The following is an 18,725-nucleotide window of genomic DNA, read 5'->3' on the forward strand; positions in this document are numbered from 1 at the left end:
CATGTCGATAAAGAACGTGTAATTATATTAGTAACCGGCAACCCCGACATATTCCATAATAACTTTGAATAATCACATAAAATTAATGCATGCATGGCATTTTCCTGCGCTATTCCACACATCGGGCAAGCCGGGTCGACCTCGACTCGTTTGATAATTAAATTATCCGTAGTGGGGAGTATATCACAAACTGCTCTCCACAAGAAGGTTTTCCATTTGGGAGGCGCCCTCAGTTTTCACAATGTAACCCATTTATCAAAAGCACCTGGGCTATGCTCATAATCCCCTTTAATTTGCCTATAGGCATTCTTAACCGAATATACCCCATTTGATTCCCGCTTCCAATACCATGTGTCTTCATAATCTAGGCTAACAGGAATAATAGCAATGCGAGCCACATCCTCAGGGATAAATAAATCTGCTAAAATATGGGGATCCCAGGTATTGGTTTGCTGGTCAATCAAACCTGCAACATGGGCATTTCGTAGTTCCTGCGGCATTATTGTTTGGATAAGCGGGCTGGGACTATCTGGTAGCCAGGGATGACCCCATATCAATGTTTTAGTGCCATTCCCAATCCGCATTCTCGCCCCCGAACAAACCATTCCATGTGCAGCCATTATACTCCTCCAACAAAAACTCGGGCAATTCCCTATAGTGGCATCAATAAAAGAAGTATTAGGGTAATATCGCGCCTTATATATCCTTGCTGCTAAAGTATTGGGATTCGTAAGGAAACGCCATGCCTGTTTCCCCAGCATGCCAAATTAAAAGCTCGTAAATCTTTAAACCCCAAGCCACCATACTTCTTAGGGATGCATAACTTATCACATGCCTTCCAATGTATTTTCCTTTCAGCACCAGTCCCCTACCAATACCTATTCATGTTTCTCTTAATAGATGTGCAAACCGTTTCAGGTATAAAAAACACTCATGGAAAATGTTGTCATAGATTGAGCCACACTTTTCAAGAGTACCTCCTTACCAGCCTGAGAGAGCAACTTTTTACTCCATGAACCAATTCTTTGCCTGATCTTGTCCTCCACATAGGAAAAAACAACCCTCTTATTTCTGCCTATAAAAGATGATAAGCCCAGATACTTCCCAAAATTAGCAGTCTGGTCCACCCCAAGACACGCTGCCACCTCCCCCCTTATTTCCTCATGAGTGTTCCTGCTGAAACATATACTGGATTTGTCATAAATCACTTTTTGACCAGATAACTTTTCATATCGTTGCAAACACTGTTTGATTACACCGGCCTCCTGGATATTAGCTTTGAAGAACAAGAGACTGTCATCTGCGAAAAAATGATGTGATACTGGGGTGCACTTCTTGTCACCCTACAACCATGTTATAGCATCCTTCATTTGCGCCTTCTTAATAGGAGTCCCTCTGCACATATAATAAATAAATAGGGAGATAGGGGAAGAGGACATGAATGTTCATTGTACATATAGTGGGAAAATGAGTGGTAGTTTAAAATAGATTAATTAAATAACAAAGCCAAAATGCATAGTTGGTTCGAAAAGTCAACGACAAGTATTGAACAATGGAGTAAAGTGTTAGAGCCTTTCAGGAAGAAAGTAAGATATTGACTTGACCACCATTAATTTGTGATTAGGGATGGCAATGTACCTCGTCTCCGTTGGGGATTCCCGTCCCCGTAGGGGATGGGGACGGGGACGGAAAAAATTTTCGGGGATTGGGGACGGGGACGGGGAACTTTTTAAATTCCCCGCCGGGACGGGGATGGGGACGGGGATACCCCTCCCCACCCCGCCCCGTCCCGTCCCTGAAAATTAAAAAAAAAAAAAAAAGAAAAAAAAAAAATATATATATATATATATATATATATTATATTTGGAATTAGATTATTAGTTATTTAGTTATATATATATATATATATATATATATATATATATATTTGGAATTAGGAATTAGATTATTAGTTATTTAGTTAATTAACTTTATTAGATTTTAAAATTAAAATTTAAAACACACTCAATATTATTTAACTATTCAAACACTATGTATATATTGGATGAATTGAAATTTGGAATATATTCAATATTGATTACATTGCATGCATTGTGAATATTGAATCTGTATATATTGGACTAATTAGATTATTAGAATATATTGACTATGGATTTCAATTTTTTAATTTTTTATTTTAAAAAATTGTATTACTTTCACACATTGATTTTGGGTTGACCGGAGATGGGGATTCTCCGTCCCCGCCAAATTCCCCGCGGGGACGAAAACAGGAAATATTTTTAATTTCCCGCTGGGAACGGGGACGGGGACGGGGACGGGGATGGGGTCGGGGTCGCGGAGACGGGGATGAGGAGTATATATACTCCCCGCCCCGTTGCCATCCCTATTTGTGATTTCTTAATATATTCCTGGAAAGTTTGCTAAACACTTGTTGGAAGATTCAAAATATTCCTAACCAAAGTCAAGCAGCCAGTGTACTGAGGCAAATCACGATCCACGTAGAATAATATATTTTATATGTTAGAATAATATATATTATATGTTAAAATAATAAAATTTCTGAAATAAAATAATGTACTTTATGAGTTAAAATTATGTATATTATAAGTTATAAAAATATATGTTGCAGTGGATTGCGTTAAAAAAAATTACTAAAAACAACATCGTTTTTACTATCCACGTAATAACTATTGATCTGCGAAACAAAAGGCACTGAGTGGGTGGGTCCTGTTGCTCCCTACATAATTTTTTTTTTTTTAATAATACATGTACCTTCTTCATTTTAACAACCAAAAGCATTTGTTTCTTTACATACACACCTACACTGATACACTCTAACATCCATCTCTTTATTTCTTACTATTTCAATAATTGATTTTTTTTTAAAACTATAAAGTGATAATTTATTTAAGTGATATATATTAATCTTAGTAATGAATAAAACAATAAATATGTTAACAAGTTAATGATGTACGTACTATAGTGGTTAAAACTTTCATTAATTATTTCAATAATCAAAGTTTAATACCTTAACTTTAGGAGATAACTATCTAGAAAAAGTCATCGATCTAAAAAATTTAACGGCTTTAAAGTAATGAGAAGGAAAAAATGTAGTGAAATTTATTTTCGTAGATATATAGTTCAAACTTTAAGTGCAAGTAGATAGCAACACGAATCATGGAGTGAATCATGTGATATGTACAATTAAATGCAATAATGAAATGGTTCACCTTTGAAATTTTATGGTTTAGTTTGTTTAATTTTTTATTTTATTTTTTTGGTAAAGTTTTTTTTTTTTTTTTTTTTTTTTACAAGTTTACTTTAGAGTTTAGTAGTTATGGTTTACTTAGAGAACACCTAGCAACAATATAAAGTACACCCCTCAATTTTTTATTTGTATAATTGAGACTTCTTCTCTTTTATATATATATATATATATATATATATATATATATATATATATATATATATAGTGAAAGGTTCCCGTGCGGTGAATGCTTTCCGTGCGGATGTGTGGTGGATTAATGTGCGTGAGATTTGTACTCAATGTGCGTGAGTGTTGTGCTTAATGTGCCTGAGATTTGTATTTAATGTGCGTGAATGTGTAAAATGCAGCAGAAAATATTGATGTCAGCTTCTTCCCCATCCCCGGCCAGTAGCCATTTGCCCCCTCCCTGATGATGATGATACGGAGGCGAGCTATGGTGGTTAAAAATTATGGGAATAATACAACAGAAATCCACACTTAGCTGCTGTGCAAATTTTACTGTGCGTGCGTCATTTATATAAACATTCAACTGCACTGAAGTTAGCTGATAATCCATAATCCATGGTCAAATTGAAGGATGAAGTAACAAGAAGCTTGGGCGTTAATGTGCGTGAGTTTCTGTTCTGCTTCCTTCTGAGCTCGTAATTCTAAAATACGCACGCACATTAAGCACAAATCTCACGCATATTAAACACAATACTCAGGCACATTAAGTACAAAACTCACGCATATTAACATGACGCACATTAAGTGCAAATCTCAGGCACATTGAGTACAAATCTCACGCACATTAAGTATAAACCCCACGCACATTAATCCACCGCACATCCGCACGGGAAGCAACATGAGTGATAAGTCATTTTCTGCCAAATTGAGCTCATTTTTCCCAGTCAACGGAAAATGTTTTCCGTTGACTGGATTTTTCAGGTGTAGCCAAACACTAAAAATCCAAAAAATGATTTTCAGAAATCATTTTCCGAGTTTCCAAACACAACCTAAGTTATTTTCCCCGTTTTGTGCCTTTATGTTTATCTTTACGCCATTATGCACCCATTTGTTTCCCGTTTGTTAATTCTTTCATTTTTCCCATTTGCAATTAGCAGCAACACTATAAAATGCAATTAAGCAAAACTACAAAATGCATTTGTTGATAAATCTTGAAAACTAAACCCAAAGGTAAACCATAAATACTAAACTCTTAAATAGAAAAAAAGGAGTTAATACCCAAAATGGTCATGAGTCCTGACTATACTTGTTTTTGTCGATGCTCAATTTGCATTTCCATCTATGTGCTGTTAAATCCAAGAATATTTTAGTAATTGCAAGAATATTATCTCCTCTTTCACTTTACCACATGCAATTACCCACCATTTTCGCATATTAATAGCATCCATTTAGTGGCGGATTCAGAAATCTTCTTCAGTGGGGGCGAAAAATTAAACATAACGAGATATTTTTTTTAAATGAAATACTTAGAAACCGAGTCATAAATATTGTTGACTAGAGATAAAAAATCAAAATACATCAAGATAAAAAATATATATTTAAAACAAAATATATAACATAATTAATTAGATAAAATAGTTTGAATGAAAAACGTCATTTTCCGCCACTTCTTTTTTTTTTTTTTTTTTTTTTTTTTTTTAGCTTCTGGCGCCGGAAGCCATAATTTTTATTTTTTTTTAGTTTTAAAGATTTAAGATGTATTTTTTTATTTAGAATAAAATATATAATTATATCATTCTACCCATTTTCCAGAAAATGAATCAAACACACCAAAACAGTTTTCCAAATGCAACCAAATACTGGAAAATGAAAATGTTTTCCGGAAAATGACTCATTTTCCAGAAGTCATTTTCCTGCTTTCCAAACGGACCCTTAAAGAAAGGGAACATAGGAAAAAAAAAATCATAGCTTCGTTGTGAGGAATCTCCTCCCTTCATGATCTGCAGAAATGAAACACAAGCATAGTCAGTCATACACCACACATATTCACAAATCACAAATAGCACACTCATATAAATATGCCATGTAAGATATATCATATGAAACACAAGTGTAAGCTATTACATGAACACTACGCTATTAGCAATGAGAATGATGACACCTTAAAGCACAAATTTCAATTTTGCAAACTTAAAAGACTAAGAAAGAAAATTACATTGGTTAGTTGTTGCAAAGAGTGTATTCAAACTATCCTTCACAATGTGGAATGGTTAGGGAGGAAATGAAAGTAGAAACAAGAGAATCGCAAAGAAAGGATGTCTAGGGAAAGAGAGATGGCTTGATGTAGGAAATCATCATAAGTGATTCTTGAAAAGTGTACAAGAAAGGATAAGGAAGAGAAAAAAAAAAAAAAAAAAAAAGGAAGCGCACTTTTCAGATAATCTAATAAAGAATTGCATATATTTCCAACTACGCTGGGGCACCTTCATAGGCGCGAGCACGCTCGTGCGCAAATTAAAGCAGAAAAAACTGGCAGTCAAAGCTACTCCCTCACAGGCATATATAGTCCATAAACATGGTGTGACTGCCTGTGTGAGAAACAGAAAGAATAGCCCTGCTCTTGATAGCTCCTCACGGGTGCCAAGACGGGCATGAGCTTGTCCGTGAAGAGGACATAAATTCTTAACAAAAGCGAATGAATACCACCTCGGCGCCCTCACAGGCATGAACATGCCCGTGAGCAAAACAGAAATTTCCTGATGAAAGCGCACTAGCACACAGGCATGTGGTTGCCCGTGCACAAAACAGAAAGCTTAAGGCTAATGGAAAGGGTTGGTAATGGGTACTTCATCGGCATTACCTCATCTGTGAAGGTCTCACCTGATTTGCTGACTTGCTGATCATGTCATAAACAATGACACGGGTGTGAGCTTACCCGTGTGCCAAACAGAATGTATCTCTTGATCCATGCATGCTAGTCATGGACCCCTTCACGGGCCTGACTTTGCTATGGCCTTCTAAATAATAAAGCCCAAGTATTATTGAGTTAGGATGGACTAGTAGAGAATTGAAGGCAAATTATTGCATGGACCATGGTCCAAAACGATACAGTTTTGTCTTAATAAAAAAAAAAATTCGCTGATTGATTGTTAACGGCGTTAGATTAGCCGTTCCTTCCATCTTTCCTTCTGCGTTTCTTCTCTCTACGATTTCTCTCTGCGATTTTCATCTTTCTGCGATTTCTCTCTGCGATTTTCATCTTTCTGCGATTTCTCTCTGCGATTTTCATTGTTTCTCTCTGCGATTTCATTCGGACTACGCAATTTGTTTCTTCATTCAATTTTGGTAATGAATTCGGAATACTCATCTCGGATCATGGATAGTATTGATGATACGGACAACAGAGTAGATGCGATTGATTTAGAGGATGATATTACAGGTTTTTACACCATTTTATGCAATTTATGATTCGTTTTTTATTTTTTCTTTTTATGCAATTTATGATTGTGTATATTGTTTATGTATCATAGGTGATTTGAATGTTGTGGTTAGTGTTGATTCAACTTATCCAATTGGTGTTGATTTTAGTTATATAAATCCAGGTTTGTGATTCATGTATTGCAGTGAATTTGGTGTGATTAGGGTTTGTTTAGTTGTTTGCATACTGTACATTATATGTGGTCATATTGTACATTATTTTAATGCATAGTGTACATTACTTTCATGCATAATTTTCATTATCTTTCAATTGATGTCACTTTTGGGGATGCAGTTGATGAGAGCTTACCTAATGTAGTCCATGCAAGTTCTTCAAATGCTATTGATGAGAGTTCATTTATTCCAGGTTTTGTTATTAATTAGTATTATTGTAATTATTTTAATGACCGGTAGTTATGTATGAAATGATCATGTTGTAATGATTTGTATTTTATTTGTTATTTTTCTTTGTGTTTATCTTATGTTACAATGAATTATTTTTGCCCCTAGGTATGCATCTCAAAATAGTTCAAATGATAATTGGTTGCCAGAATTTGCTGCAAATGTACATTATATTTGTCCTTAGTTTACATTATGTTTGCCCCTAGTGTACATTATTTTATATTGTTGTTGTTTGTGTGCATCAGAATGAAAGTTCCTTTCAATCTGAAAATGTACATTATTTTTGTCCTTAGTGTACATTATTTTCCAATCTAGTGTACATTATTTTACTGTGTTGGTATTTAAGTGCATCAGACTGTAATTTTCATTCAATCTGAAAATGTAGTTTATTTTTGTCCTTAGTGTACATTATTTTTGTAATTTTCAGTTAATCAGGAGCTATTGGAGCTTTCAGTTCATTCAATTGAAGAAGCGTTTACTCTATATAATGATTATGCATTTCGGGTGGGATTTAGTGTTAGAAAGGGGAAGCAACATTACTTTGCTGCTAGTCAGAATGTGAAGATTAAAAAGTTTCATTGTTCAAAGTTTGGTTTCAAATGCAAACCAGATAATTCTGTTAGGTCTTACACAAGGGTAGACACACGTACGGAATGTCCTGCTTTTTGCCAATTTGATTTGGACCCTAATGGGAATTGGGTTGTGACATAACATGTGAAGGAACACAATCATGAGCTGTGTCCATCTTCTAAAAGCTATATGCTAAGGTCTCACCGAACCATTAGTATTGACCAATTATCCTATCTAAAAGACTTGAAAAGAAGTGGGGTTGCAGTGGCGGATGGCATCCGATTTTTGAAAAGACAATCTGGAGGTTCACCCTTTGTTGGATTTACACAAAGAGACGCATATAATAACTTGCTTACAGATTCAATAAAAGGTTTAGATGGCACTGATTCAAATTCATTAATTGAAATCTTTAGACAGAGGCAAATCAATGAACCTGACTTTTTCTATGATTTTGAAGTGGATGGATTACATAGTAGTCATAAAATAAACATTTTTAGATATGTTTTAGAATTCCATGTTTGATGTGTTTGGAGTGATGCACTTTATTCTTTAATATTATGGTCTTTATGTTTAAAATTGGTTGTTGAGTTGAATACTGAGTTTGAATACAACCATCATTCAGTTATTTGTCATAAGTTTCTGTTAATGTACATTATATTTGTCTTCAGTGTACATTATTTTTGCCCATAGTGTACATTATTTTATAGTGTTGGGTTTTGGCTTCATCAGAATGAAAATTTTATTCAATCTGGAAATGTACATTTTATTTGTTCCTAGTGTACTTTATATTTGCCCATAGTATACATTATTTTACACTGTTGGTTTTTAACTTCATCAGAATGAAAGTTTCAGGATGGTGACTGAATACAAGTGTCATGGAAATAGTTGGTTAGAAAAACTATATGATATTAGGGAGAAATGGTGTCCTGCATTTAACAAAGATTACTTTTCTGGAGGTATTCTATCTTCTCAAAGGAGTGAGACTACAAATCACTCAGTTTCAAGAAGGTTATCCAAGACAGCTGGCTTGTGTGATTTCTACAATTCTTTTGTTAATGTAGTTCATGAATGGAGGAGTAAAGAGAGTGGGGAGGATGTGCGTTGTTCTCAAGGGGTGCCTACAATGGCTATGGATCATGTGAAACTTCTTTCACATGCTAGAGGTATATACACTATTGAAGTTTATTATTTGTTTGAGGAACAATTTTTGAAAGGTGGTGCATGTCATCAAGAGATGGTGGTCAGCCGTGGGGATGAGTTGAAATATCATGTATGGCGTCCGGATATTGACATTATTCAGCATGAGGTTTGTTTTAACCCCAAGGATATGAAGATTTGTTGTAGTTGTAAGTTTTTTTCTGAGATGGGGATCTTATGTTCACATTGTCTACGTATTCTCAACATTAACTGTGTTGGAACAATACCTGACCAATATATATGTCAAAGGTGGACAAAAAGAGTTGTTGAAGATAGGATTATGGACATTTCATCTGGTCCAAATATGTTTACCGTTGCATCTTCCGTTTGGGTTATACAAATGGGTAGGAAGTTCCAAAGATTAGTTATTTCAAGTCAAGATAACTACGAAGCTCGTGAAGTTTGTGAGGCAGGTTTTGATGAGTTTAGAAGAAGGATTGAAGTTAAAGTTGGTCCTATTAGTGTTGATGACTTTGAAACACCCTTACCAAGTGGTGTAATACAAAATCCTGTACGTAGAGGTGTGAAAGGAGAGCGTAACCGAAGGTTGGTTAGTACAATGCAAAAGAAGCATAATCAAGCTAGAGCTCGAAGGAATTATAGCAAGGCGGTTGAAGAAAACACGAAAGCTGCAGCCCAATCTTCGGTTCAACAGGTTGTTTCTGAGATTGCTGGGAGTTGATATCTTGTTCATTCAAGTGGTAATAGTAGTTCAAAGTTAGTTTGTGTTAGGTCTGGATCATAGAATATTTCAAATGACAATTGATTGTAGTTGTAATAGAATTTTACAGGATATAGACTTTGATTTAGAATTATGATCTTTATTATGTTTAAAATTGGTTGTTGAGTTTATTATTGAGTTTGAATACAACCAGTTAGTGCAATTTAGTAGTCCATTGAAAATTCCATTTAGTAATCTGCAAATATACATTATTTTTGTCCCTAGTGTATATTATTTTTGCCCGTAGTGTACATTATTTTACACTTTCAGCTTTTGACTTTATCAGAATGAAAATTAATTCAATCTGCAAATATACATTATTTTTGTCCCTAGTGTACATTATTTGTGCCCGTAGTGTACATTATTTTACACTTTCAACTTTTGACTTTATCAGAATGAAAATTAATTCAATCTGCAAATGTACTTTTTTTTTTGTCCCTAGTGTACATTATTTTTGCCCCTAGTGTACATTATTTTACACTTTCAATTTTTGACTTCATCAGATTGAAATCCCATTCAATCTGTAAATGTACATTATTTTTTTCCCTAGTGTACATTATTGTTGCCCCTAGTGTACATTATTTTACACTTTCAGTTTTTGACTTCATCAGAATAAAAATTTCATTCAATCTGCAAATGTACATTATTTTTGTCCATAGTGTACATTATCTTTGCCCATAGTGTACATTATATTACACTTTCAATTTTTGACTTCATCAGAATGAAAAGTGCATTCAATCTGCAAATGTACATTTTTTTTGTTACTAGTGTACATTATTTTTGCCCATAGTATATATTATTTTACACTTTCAGTTTTTGACTTCATCAGAATGAAAATTTCATTCAATCTGCAAATGTACAATTTTTTGGTCCCTAGTGTACATTAACTTTGTCCATAGTGTACATTATTTTACACTGTTGGTTTTTAACTTCATCAGAATGAAAATTTCATATATACACATAAAAGCTAAGTAATACTAGGAAATCAAATGCTATTAATTAATACTCAAAATAGGGGTCATCACAAAAATATCTTTCCTAATTAGGTCTATTTGAAGCATAATAACCTATTAAAATTTACATGAGTTTTGTCACTGCATAATGCACTTGTCAACCAAAAATTTAATTTCCCCTAACTATATCAACCACTTCAAATCTGATGAACATATAAAGTCATTTTGCAACATATATTTTGCCTGCTTTCTTCAGCAATTCCTCTTTTTTCTCATTGATTTCCATCACTAATATGCATGCTGCATACTTTGCTCTCAATGATTTTAGGATATTGGCCTGCACATGTATTCACAAATCTTGTGATGTTCCTTCATTATCTACTACTCTATCCCTCTTCCTTCGATATTTTCTTTTCGTTTCAGCAGTATCTTTGTTTGAATTCATATTTTGATGTGGCTAACAAGATAGAATACACTGTATAAATAAAATAAAACACCAACACTGTAAAAGAGTGAGTAATGAAGGACAAAAATAATGTACATTTTCAGATTGAATGAAATTTTAATTCTGATGCACTTAAAACCCAACACTGTAAAATAATGTACACTAGGGGAAAAAATAATGTACACTAGTGGAAAAATATAATGTACATTTTCAGCAAATTATAACAAAGAACTAAATGATGGCCTAAGCCTTTCAGTGGACTGCTAAATTGCACCAACTGGTTGTATTCAAACTCAATAATCAACTCAGCAACCAATTTTAAACATAAAGATCATAATATTTAAGAATAAAGTGCATCACACCAAAAACAGTGTACAGTTTGTGAGATAATTGGAGTTTTGTGTTGGAGTGATGTTTTCCAGTTTTGTGTACAGTTTAATAATTGGAAAACACTCCAAAACTGTTCAACACTCCAAAAAATAAATATTGTGTTCAACACTCCAACACAGCAAATATTGTGTTTTCCATTTATATCACAACATTCAACATCGCAAGCATCTAAATTGAAAATATTGTGTTTTCCAATTTCTGGGTGTTTTGCCTCCTAAAATCACATAAAAATAAACTCAGAAAATTCAACAAAAACCCTAGATAGAAATGTTGCATGTTCTATGAATCGATTCACCAACAAAAAATTCAAAAAAAAAATGCAGAGAAACCACTATAAAGGTATAAATGCATAAACCCTAGTTAGAATCTAGAAATAATATACATTCTTGTTTGAAGCTCTAGTAGGAATAATACCTTATGAATCTTTGTATCAATGGAGTTTTTCTTCATTTCAGCAGGGGAGACGACGAAGCGTTGGAGACGAAGAATCGTTGGAGAAGGCGAAGCTCTGGAGACAAAAATGGTGGAGAAAACGCTAAAAAGAAGGAAAAGTGCGGCCACAGCTCTGGTAAGATAATAACGATTAGAAAAATAAAAAATAAATAAACATCTAACGGCGCCGTCTCTCCTTAAGTGGAGAGAGGCGCCGTTTTGGACCATGGTCCACACAAGTTGTGTGGACCATGGTCCATGCAATAACAATTGGCTAATGGATTTGCAGGCTATAAATCAAGTCTAATGGGGTCAATAAATCAAGTCTCGCAACCTACGTTTTTAAATCAAGCTCTTATTATTTTAAACCAGATCTCTTATACCAAACGCATTGAACAACACCATTTCTCAATAAACCAGATCTCTTATACAATGAACATGTTTAATGTGTTCAAATATGTAAATTTAAGTTATTTAACTATAATGTACAAATCTGTAATGTACTCTGTTGTTCAACACTTCAACTTCAACATCACAAGTGTGGTATATTACACAGTCTAACTACAATGTTTACGAAGCCTAGATTTCCAAATTTCAAAATCAACTCTATTGTGAATTTGTGACTAAATATGAAGTACGAACAGTATGCATACTGCTATGGGCTATGGAATATACAGATTTCAATGACAAAATATACAAATTTCATCACAAATATACGAACGAACAGATTTCAATGACAAAATAAAATAATTTCAGCCCAAAATACATTCTGAAAAAAAAAATATTTCATAAGTCTAGAAGTCTAGAACCAGAACACAGCTATGGGGAGTATGGGCTATGGAAGTTGAGAGAACTTACAGTCTTACACTATGATTTGAAGGAGTAGGATTCGACCGACTCGCCGTAGATCGACCGGACTGAAGACGAAACTTCTTCGCCGTAGATCGTCGTTCGTACTTCATAGGTAGAGCAGGACAACATGTCGCTACCGTCTAGAGCAGGCAGAGGCAGTCCGGCAGCACCGCAGCAAGTAGCAAACGGCAGGTTGGCAGTGTCGCAGCCTCGTGGAGTCGTAGGTGAAGCGGTGAGAATTGAAGAGTGATTTAGGGATTTAGGGATTTAGGGTTTATTTTGACTAAGTGACTAACACAGTGACACTAGTCAGTAGTTAGGTTTGGAGGGAATTTGTAAAATATTTAAGTGTATGTTTAAAATTGGAGGGTTTTAGATTTAGGTTTGGAGGGATTTTTTTAATTTTTAAAATTTTTATAATTGAAGTTATAAGATCAATTCTAATATTAAAACGATGTTATATAATAAATCATATTTCAGTTTTATTTAATCAATGTAATACATCATATAAAATTAAAAAATAAAATTATATATATATATATATATATATATATATATATATAGAAAAGCGCTCATATGTGGTCATGTCATTAGGTGTGGTCGTGTGGTCGTATCTGTGTCGTTGAATTAGTTTAATCTAACGACAGTGGTAATTCTGAGGATTTTAGCGCGTTTTGCTAAGTGGGGGGCGTTATGGTAATTACAGTGGCCATTTATAGCGGGCGGGTTCCAGAATACACCAACAGTGTTGACAACATACACCAATAGTGTAATAAAACACACCACAGTGAAACACACCAATGGTGTATTCCCGTGTTATGGTAATTACAGTGACCATTTATAGCGGTCGGGTTCCAGAATACACCAACAGTGTTGACAACATGCACCAATAGTGTAATAAAACACACAACAATGTGATTTTCCCTATTCCGGTGTTTTATGACGAGTTTACCCTTGCAGTTCGCTGGGTAGGAGAATGTGCGCGAGAATACTGGAAAAATCTTAATTAATATGATTCATTGGATCTATCTAATCTAATGGCCTATAATTGACCATATGACCACACCTAACAACATGGCCACATGTGATCACCCCTCTATATATATATATATATATATATATATATATATATATATATATATATATGGTTGAGTTCAAATGAGGACAACAATATATAGAGGATTGTGCGGATAAATAATGGGCACACAACAAATTAATATCAGCCACACAATTTAATACATAATGGCACACAAGAATACATGTAAATATCAGGTTTCGAACTCAAACTCTATTAATTAACAAATGTATGCATGCGACATACAAACTGTGGCACACAACTACATTCGGCCATGCACAAGACATACAGTCTAATGGCACACACTACATCTGTCATCACAGTCCTCTATAATGTACTTATCCTCATATATATATATATATATATATATATATATATATATATATATATATATATATAGGTAATACATCTAATGGTCCTCCGAGTATTAGCGATTTACAAGTTGTGGTCATTTGAGTTTTAAATGACCGTCAATGGTTTTTCATGTTTTAAAAAATAACTACCAGTGGTCCTTTTAGGATGTCTCGTGGTCATTTTAAACTTGGGTTTTTTTTTAAAAAAAAAAAAATTAGGACCACGGTGGTTATTTTTTAACTGTTGTCGTTTATATCATGGTTTTATAGAGACCGGGTCCACCATAAACCGGGTATATAGCGGGGGGTTAGAAAATAGTAGCTTTATTATCCGGGGCACTAGGCCCAAAATAGTACCGGATATATAGGTACAGAATGGGGGGTGCGCTAGGCCCAAAATAGTACCGGACATATAGTTATAGAACGGGCGTACGGAAATAGGAGCTTTATTACCCAGGGTGCTAGGTCTAAAAGAGTACATATAAAGCCTGAGGTATAACACCATATCGCACCATTCGAAACACCACACCGCACCGCGGGGCCGTTCTAGGTCTAAAATAGTACATATAAAGCCTGAGTTTTTTTTTTTTTTTTTTTTTTTTTGTGAAATATGTGTTGTAATATTTCTTGGCGCCTTCATATAACCATGTTTTCAATCTTTCTTGCCGCCTTCATATATATACGTTGCTTTCTGAATATTCTCTCCACTCACCGCTTCTTTCTTGTTATTCTCTTTCTTACGCTCACCGTTTCCTTCTTTATATTTTCTCCTGTGCTGGATTCTCTCCTTTTCACGCTCGTACTCGTTTGAAAATGGAGGATATTCTTACTCGTGTACTCTGCTTGACAGACCCACGCTTTGTGTGTTCAATTACTATTACATCACAGATGTTTAATAGGGCGGCAGGATATGACCTAGTTTGGAACACTTTTTTGCCACCAAATTTCAGACAGCTGATTGAAGGATTGCCGAATGCCGATCATCTTCTCACCCTGCCAAGAAAGACGCTATTTCTATACCTGACTGAGAATCCCGTCTGTATCAATGACAGGAATGTGGCGCAGGTATTTTCTTTGAGAACTCTACGCATTTCTTTCCTGCTTCGGTGATTTTCTTGTTTCTAAGCAGTAATTTAAAATTTAATGCTCAATTTTCCTTGGTTTATTTTGATAGAAAATCCTGTTAAATAGAAATACTGGTCATATTGCGTACTTTTACGCGGGGACGTCAATTAATGTTAGCTGGTTTGATGAAGTAATAATGGACGGAACTCATCAGAGAGAATCTTCTATATCTACTCCGATACGACCTTTATGGTATATATATATAATTATATCAGCTCTGAATCATCGCATATTACAATATATGAGTAATTTACTATGTACTTTCTGTTTGCTTAGGTTTCCAAGATGCATGGACTTGATTAACCCCTTGTGGTTGCAGTTGAATGCATTGATTAATCCTGTGCTTCTATCTAGAAATTGTAACTATACAGTGAGATTCATTTTCCGGATGCTGCCGGAGTTCATGGGACAGAATGATGCTCCTGACCAGGTTCTCTGTAATATTCGCATCGGTGGCAGGCCGGTTTCTGCTCGTCTAGTGTACTTTAGGAGTAACAATGCGGTTGGGCCTGGGGTAAACGAGCAACTCCCTCATGATGATGATTACTGGGCATCCTATGTGGAAGAACTGGAACCGCATGGATGGCTTGAAGCAAATATTGGGGAATTTTACTTGGACAACGACGATAGGGGAAATGTACATATTTCAATACGTGATATGACAGCAGCAAATTGGAAAGGCTTTATACAAGTGGCGGGGATTGAGTGTATACCTAGTGATTAACTAGGTCCAATAATTGCTGCTGTAAAAAAAATTATCCACTTTCTGTAAAGGTTTTGAGTAATGACTATAAAATGCTGGATCACGAGTTTAAATCCTATTGATGTTGTTGAACCTCAGCCTTGCTTTTTAACTTTTTTAAGAGTTAAGTACATAATTGGCGTTTTAATTAGTTTACTAGTATCATTAGATTTTAGACAAATATTGTAGTCCTATATCTAATTAAGGATGGTGATGGGGTGTGAACGGGACGTTATGCCATAGAACCGTATTCACCATTAATTGCGTGAACAAAGATTTCGGATATTTTGCGGGTATGAACCGTGTTCACCATTTTTTTTTTTTTAAATTAATTGCGTGACTTTTCTTCTTTATTTTCACATTTTGCGGTTTCACTTTAATTTGAGGTGAACAAAGATTTCGGACATTCATGCAATAACAATTGAGAATTGAACCCGGTCTCTATGTTGGATGTTTGAAACGTACACTGCCAAGCTATCTAGGATGGAGTGAACTCAAGGATGATGTCCAAAGGGAGACATGAGACCCCTTTTAGAATGTCTAGACCTCCTTCCCTTGCTACCAAGTGTATGGTCTTGGTTGCTCTCCCTTCTTGGTCATATCCGTGTCTTATTTTCACTCCCACTACATGTCATGTTGTCCTTCACATCATGTCATCACCAATAAGTATAGCCTACTGCCCTTCAATACAAAAAATGTAGAGTAACTTATTAGTTTTGTGGTTGTGTAGTTGACTTGTAGTAGTGGCTTTGAATCCTCTTAGCTACGCCTCACTATATATAATTTGCTCCACCTTCACACCTCCTCTTTTTGCCAATTTAACGGCCCCGGCCCCTATGATCCCATCACGAGTCCACACACTTTTATTAGTTGTCTTTGACGAGCAAAAATATTATAGATACCCACGAACTTCTACACACCTTGACCATTAGATTCCTCCAATGGTGGGAATTCTAGGTGTTAGATACAAATAATCTAACTATACTGAATATTAGTATTGATTTCCAGCCACAGTTGATGTTCCTGTTGTGTTGCCTCTTAACGGTAGACCGTTAGTCAAGTTTTGCCTCATACCTGACTCAGAACCCTAGATGGTGTATTGGTGTCAACTGAGCAGTATGAGTACCGTATATGTATGTACTGTCTAATTCATAAACCTGTATCCCATCAATCCAGGTTTATATTAGGCACAAAGTTTGGTTGACTAACAACTTCTAGTTATTTAGTCCAACCAGACCACTTAATAAGCCTAATCAACTTGTACCACTTAATTAAGGCTCTAATATATAATATATAATATATATTATTAGGGAAAATATTACAATAGGCACCATCCATGTGTACTTGATTTTATTATTTTTCCTTGGACATGGACTCCCAATCTCATTGACCTTGGTACAATTGCAACTCAATCATGATGCGGATGATCATGCATTGTCCCGCATGCCCATGCTACTCCGTAAGCGGTTGACATCCCTTGACATATCTAAACATGGCATGGTGGACACACTGGAAAATTTGGACACACTAAAAAAGTGATGCAAATGACTAACAGTAAAGGAGAGGGACTTTCTTTATTAACTTGAACAGTTACACACTTACACTGGGGCGCAGAGATGTCGGCGACGAGAAATCATGCAAAGCCAATCAACTCCCTTCCTATCTTGTCTGTGTGAACGGAAAACGTCTTTCCGGCAGAGATGTCGGCGACGAGGAGGGGAAGGATGTCGGAGAAGAGAAGGAAGCCCAAAGGATGTTTAAATAACATGAAATGACACTTTTACCCTGTTTAAATAACATCAAAACGACGTCGTTTTGAATACAACGGTGTGGATTTGCCAAAAAATAGTGGATAAGAAATCTGGTAGGGGAATAAAGCATTTTCCTATTCTAAATTAAACTTACATATTTTAACCGGAAAATAGTATTGTTGCGTAAAACATCAACCTAAATTACTAATTGAAGGTTGAGGCCGTTGAACCAACCTTAATCTATTAGGTGTGTACATTTCTTAAAGTTGAATTAACTCGAATATTAAGTATAATATAATATTTAATTTAATTGCAAATCAAAACATAACATTCATGATCTATTATCACTATAATCTCATTAACCAACAACAATGAAAATGTGTCCACTACTCTTTGAATTGTAATTACAATTCAACTAAGGGTGTGTTTGGAAACCTGGAAAATGAATTCTGAAAATCATTTTTCAAGTTTTCAGTGTTTGGATGTGCCTGGAAAATCAAGTCAACGGAAATCATTTTCCGTTGACTTTGGAAAATAGGCTTGTTTTGGAGGAAAATGACTTCCCCTTTTTTTGGGGAAGTCATTTTCCAACTTTTACACCAACATCACACCACCACCAACATCATCAACACCATACCACCATCACCACCACTATTGCCGCCGCCACCACCACTATACCCCCGCCACCATCACAACACCACCACTACCACCACCGCCACCATCGCCGCCACCACCACCACCACCACCGTACCACCGCAACCATCGCCACCATACCACCGCACCACCGTCGCCGCCACCACCACCATACCACCGCAACCACCGTCGCCGCCACCACCACCACCACCACCATACCACTGCAACCACCGTCGCCGCTACCATCGCCACCACCACAACCACCATCGCCGCCACCACTACCACCGCCACCGCCACCACCATACCACCGCCACCACCACCACACCACCGCCATCACACCACCACCATACCACCGCAACCACCGCCGCCACCACCACCACCATACCACCGCAA

General features: G+C 35.7%; 2 protein-coding genes across 8 annotated transcripts; one reads left to right on the forward strand and one right to left on the reverse strand.

Moving 5' to 3' along the window:
* Positions 1–10,556: 10,556 nt before the first annotated feature.
* On the reverse strand, positions 10,557–12,940 carry LOC109192354. 7 transcript variants are annotated; one of them, XR_002056088.1, is made up of 3 exons: positions 12,668–12,940; positions 11,784–11,877; positions 10,557–11,036 (listed from the first exon to the last, which is right to left on the reverse strand). XR_002056088.1 is itself a non-coding variant. In XM_019342953.1 (3 exons), the coding sequence occupies exons 1-3, from the start codon at positions 12,761–12,763 to the stop codon at positions 10,755–10,757; spliced, it is 315 nt and encodes a 104-aa protein (XP_019198498.1). In that variant the 5' UTR covers positions 12,764–12,940; the 3' UTR covers positions 10,557–10,754. The 7 variants fall into 7 exon arrangements, 4 of the variants coding, with proteins under 4 accessions (XP_019198498.1, XP_019198496.1, XP_019198494.1 ...); XR_002056087.1 differs by having other exon boundaries at positions 11,784–11,934; XR_002056086.1 differs by having other exon boundaries at positions 11,784–11,934; positions 12,660–12,940.
* Positions 12,941–14,894: 1,954 nt separating this feature from the next.
* On the forward strand, positions 14,895–15,930 carry LOC109192305 (F-box protein PP2-B11-like). Its single transcript, XM_019342877.1, has 3 exons — positions 14,895–15,146; positions 15,256–15,398; positions 15,483–15,930. Exons 1-3 carry the CDS (start codon positions 14,895–14,897, stop codon positions 15,928–15,930), a joined length of 843 nt encoding a protein of 280 aa, XP_019198422.1.
* The last annotated feature ends 2,795 nt before the right edge of the window (positions 15,931–18,725 follow it).

Source organism: Ipomoea nil, unplaced genomic scaffold (assembly GCF_001879475.1).
Source record: "Ipomoea nil cultivar Tokyo-kokei standard unplaced genomic scaffold, Asagao_1.1 scaffold1770, whole genome shotgun sequence".
NCBI classification, from domain to species: domain Eukaryota; kingdom Viridiplantae; phylum Streptophyta; class Magnoliopsida; order Solanales; family Convolvulaceae; genus Ipomoea; species Ipomoea nil.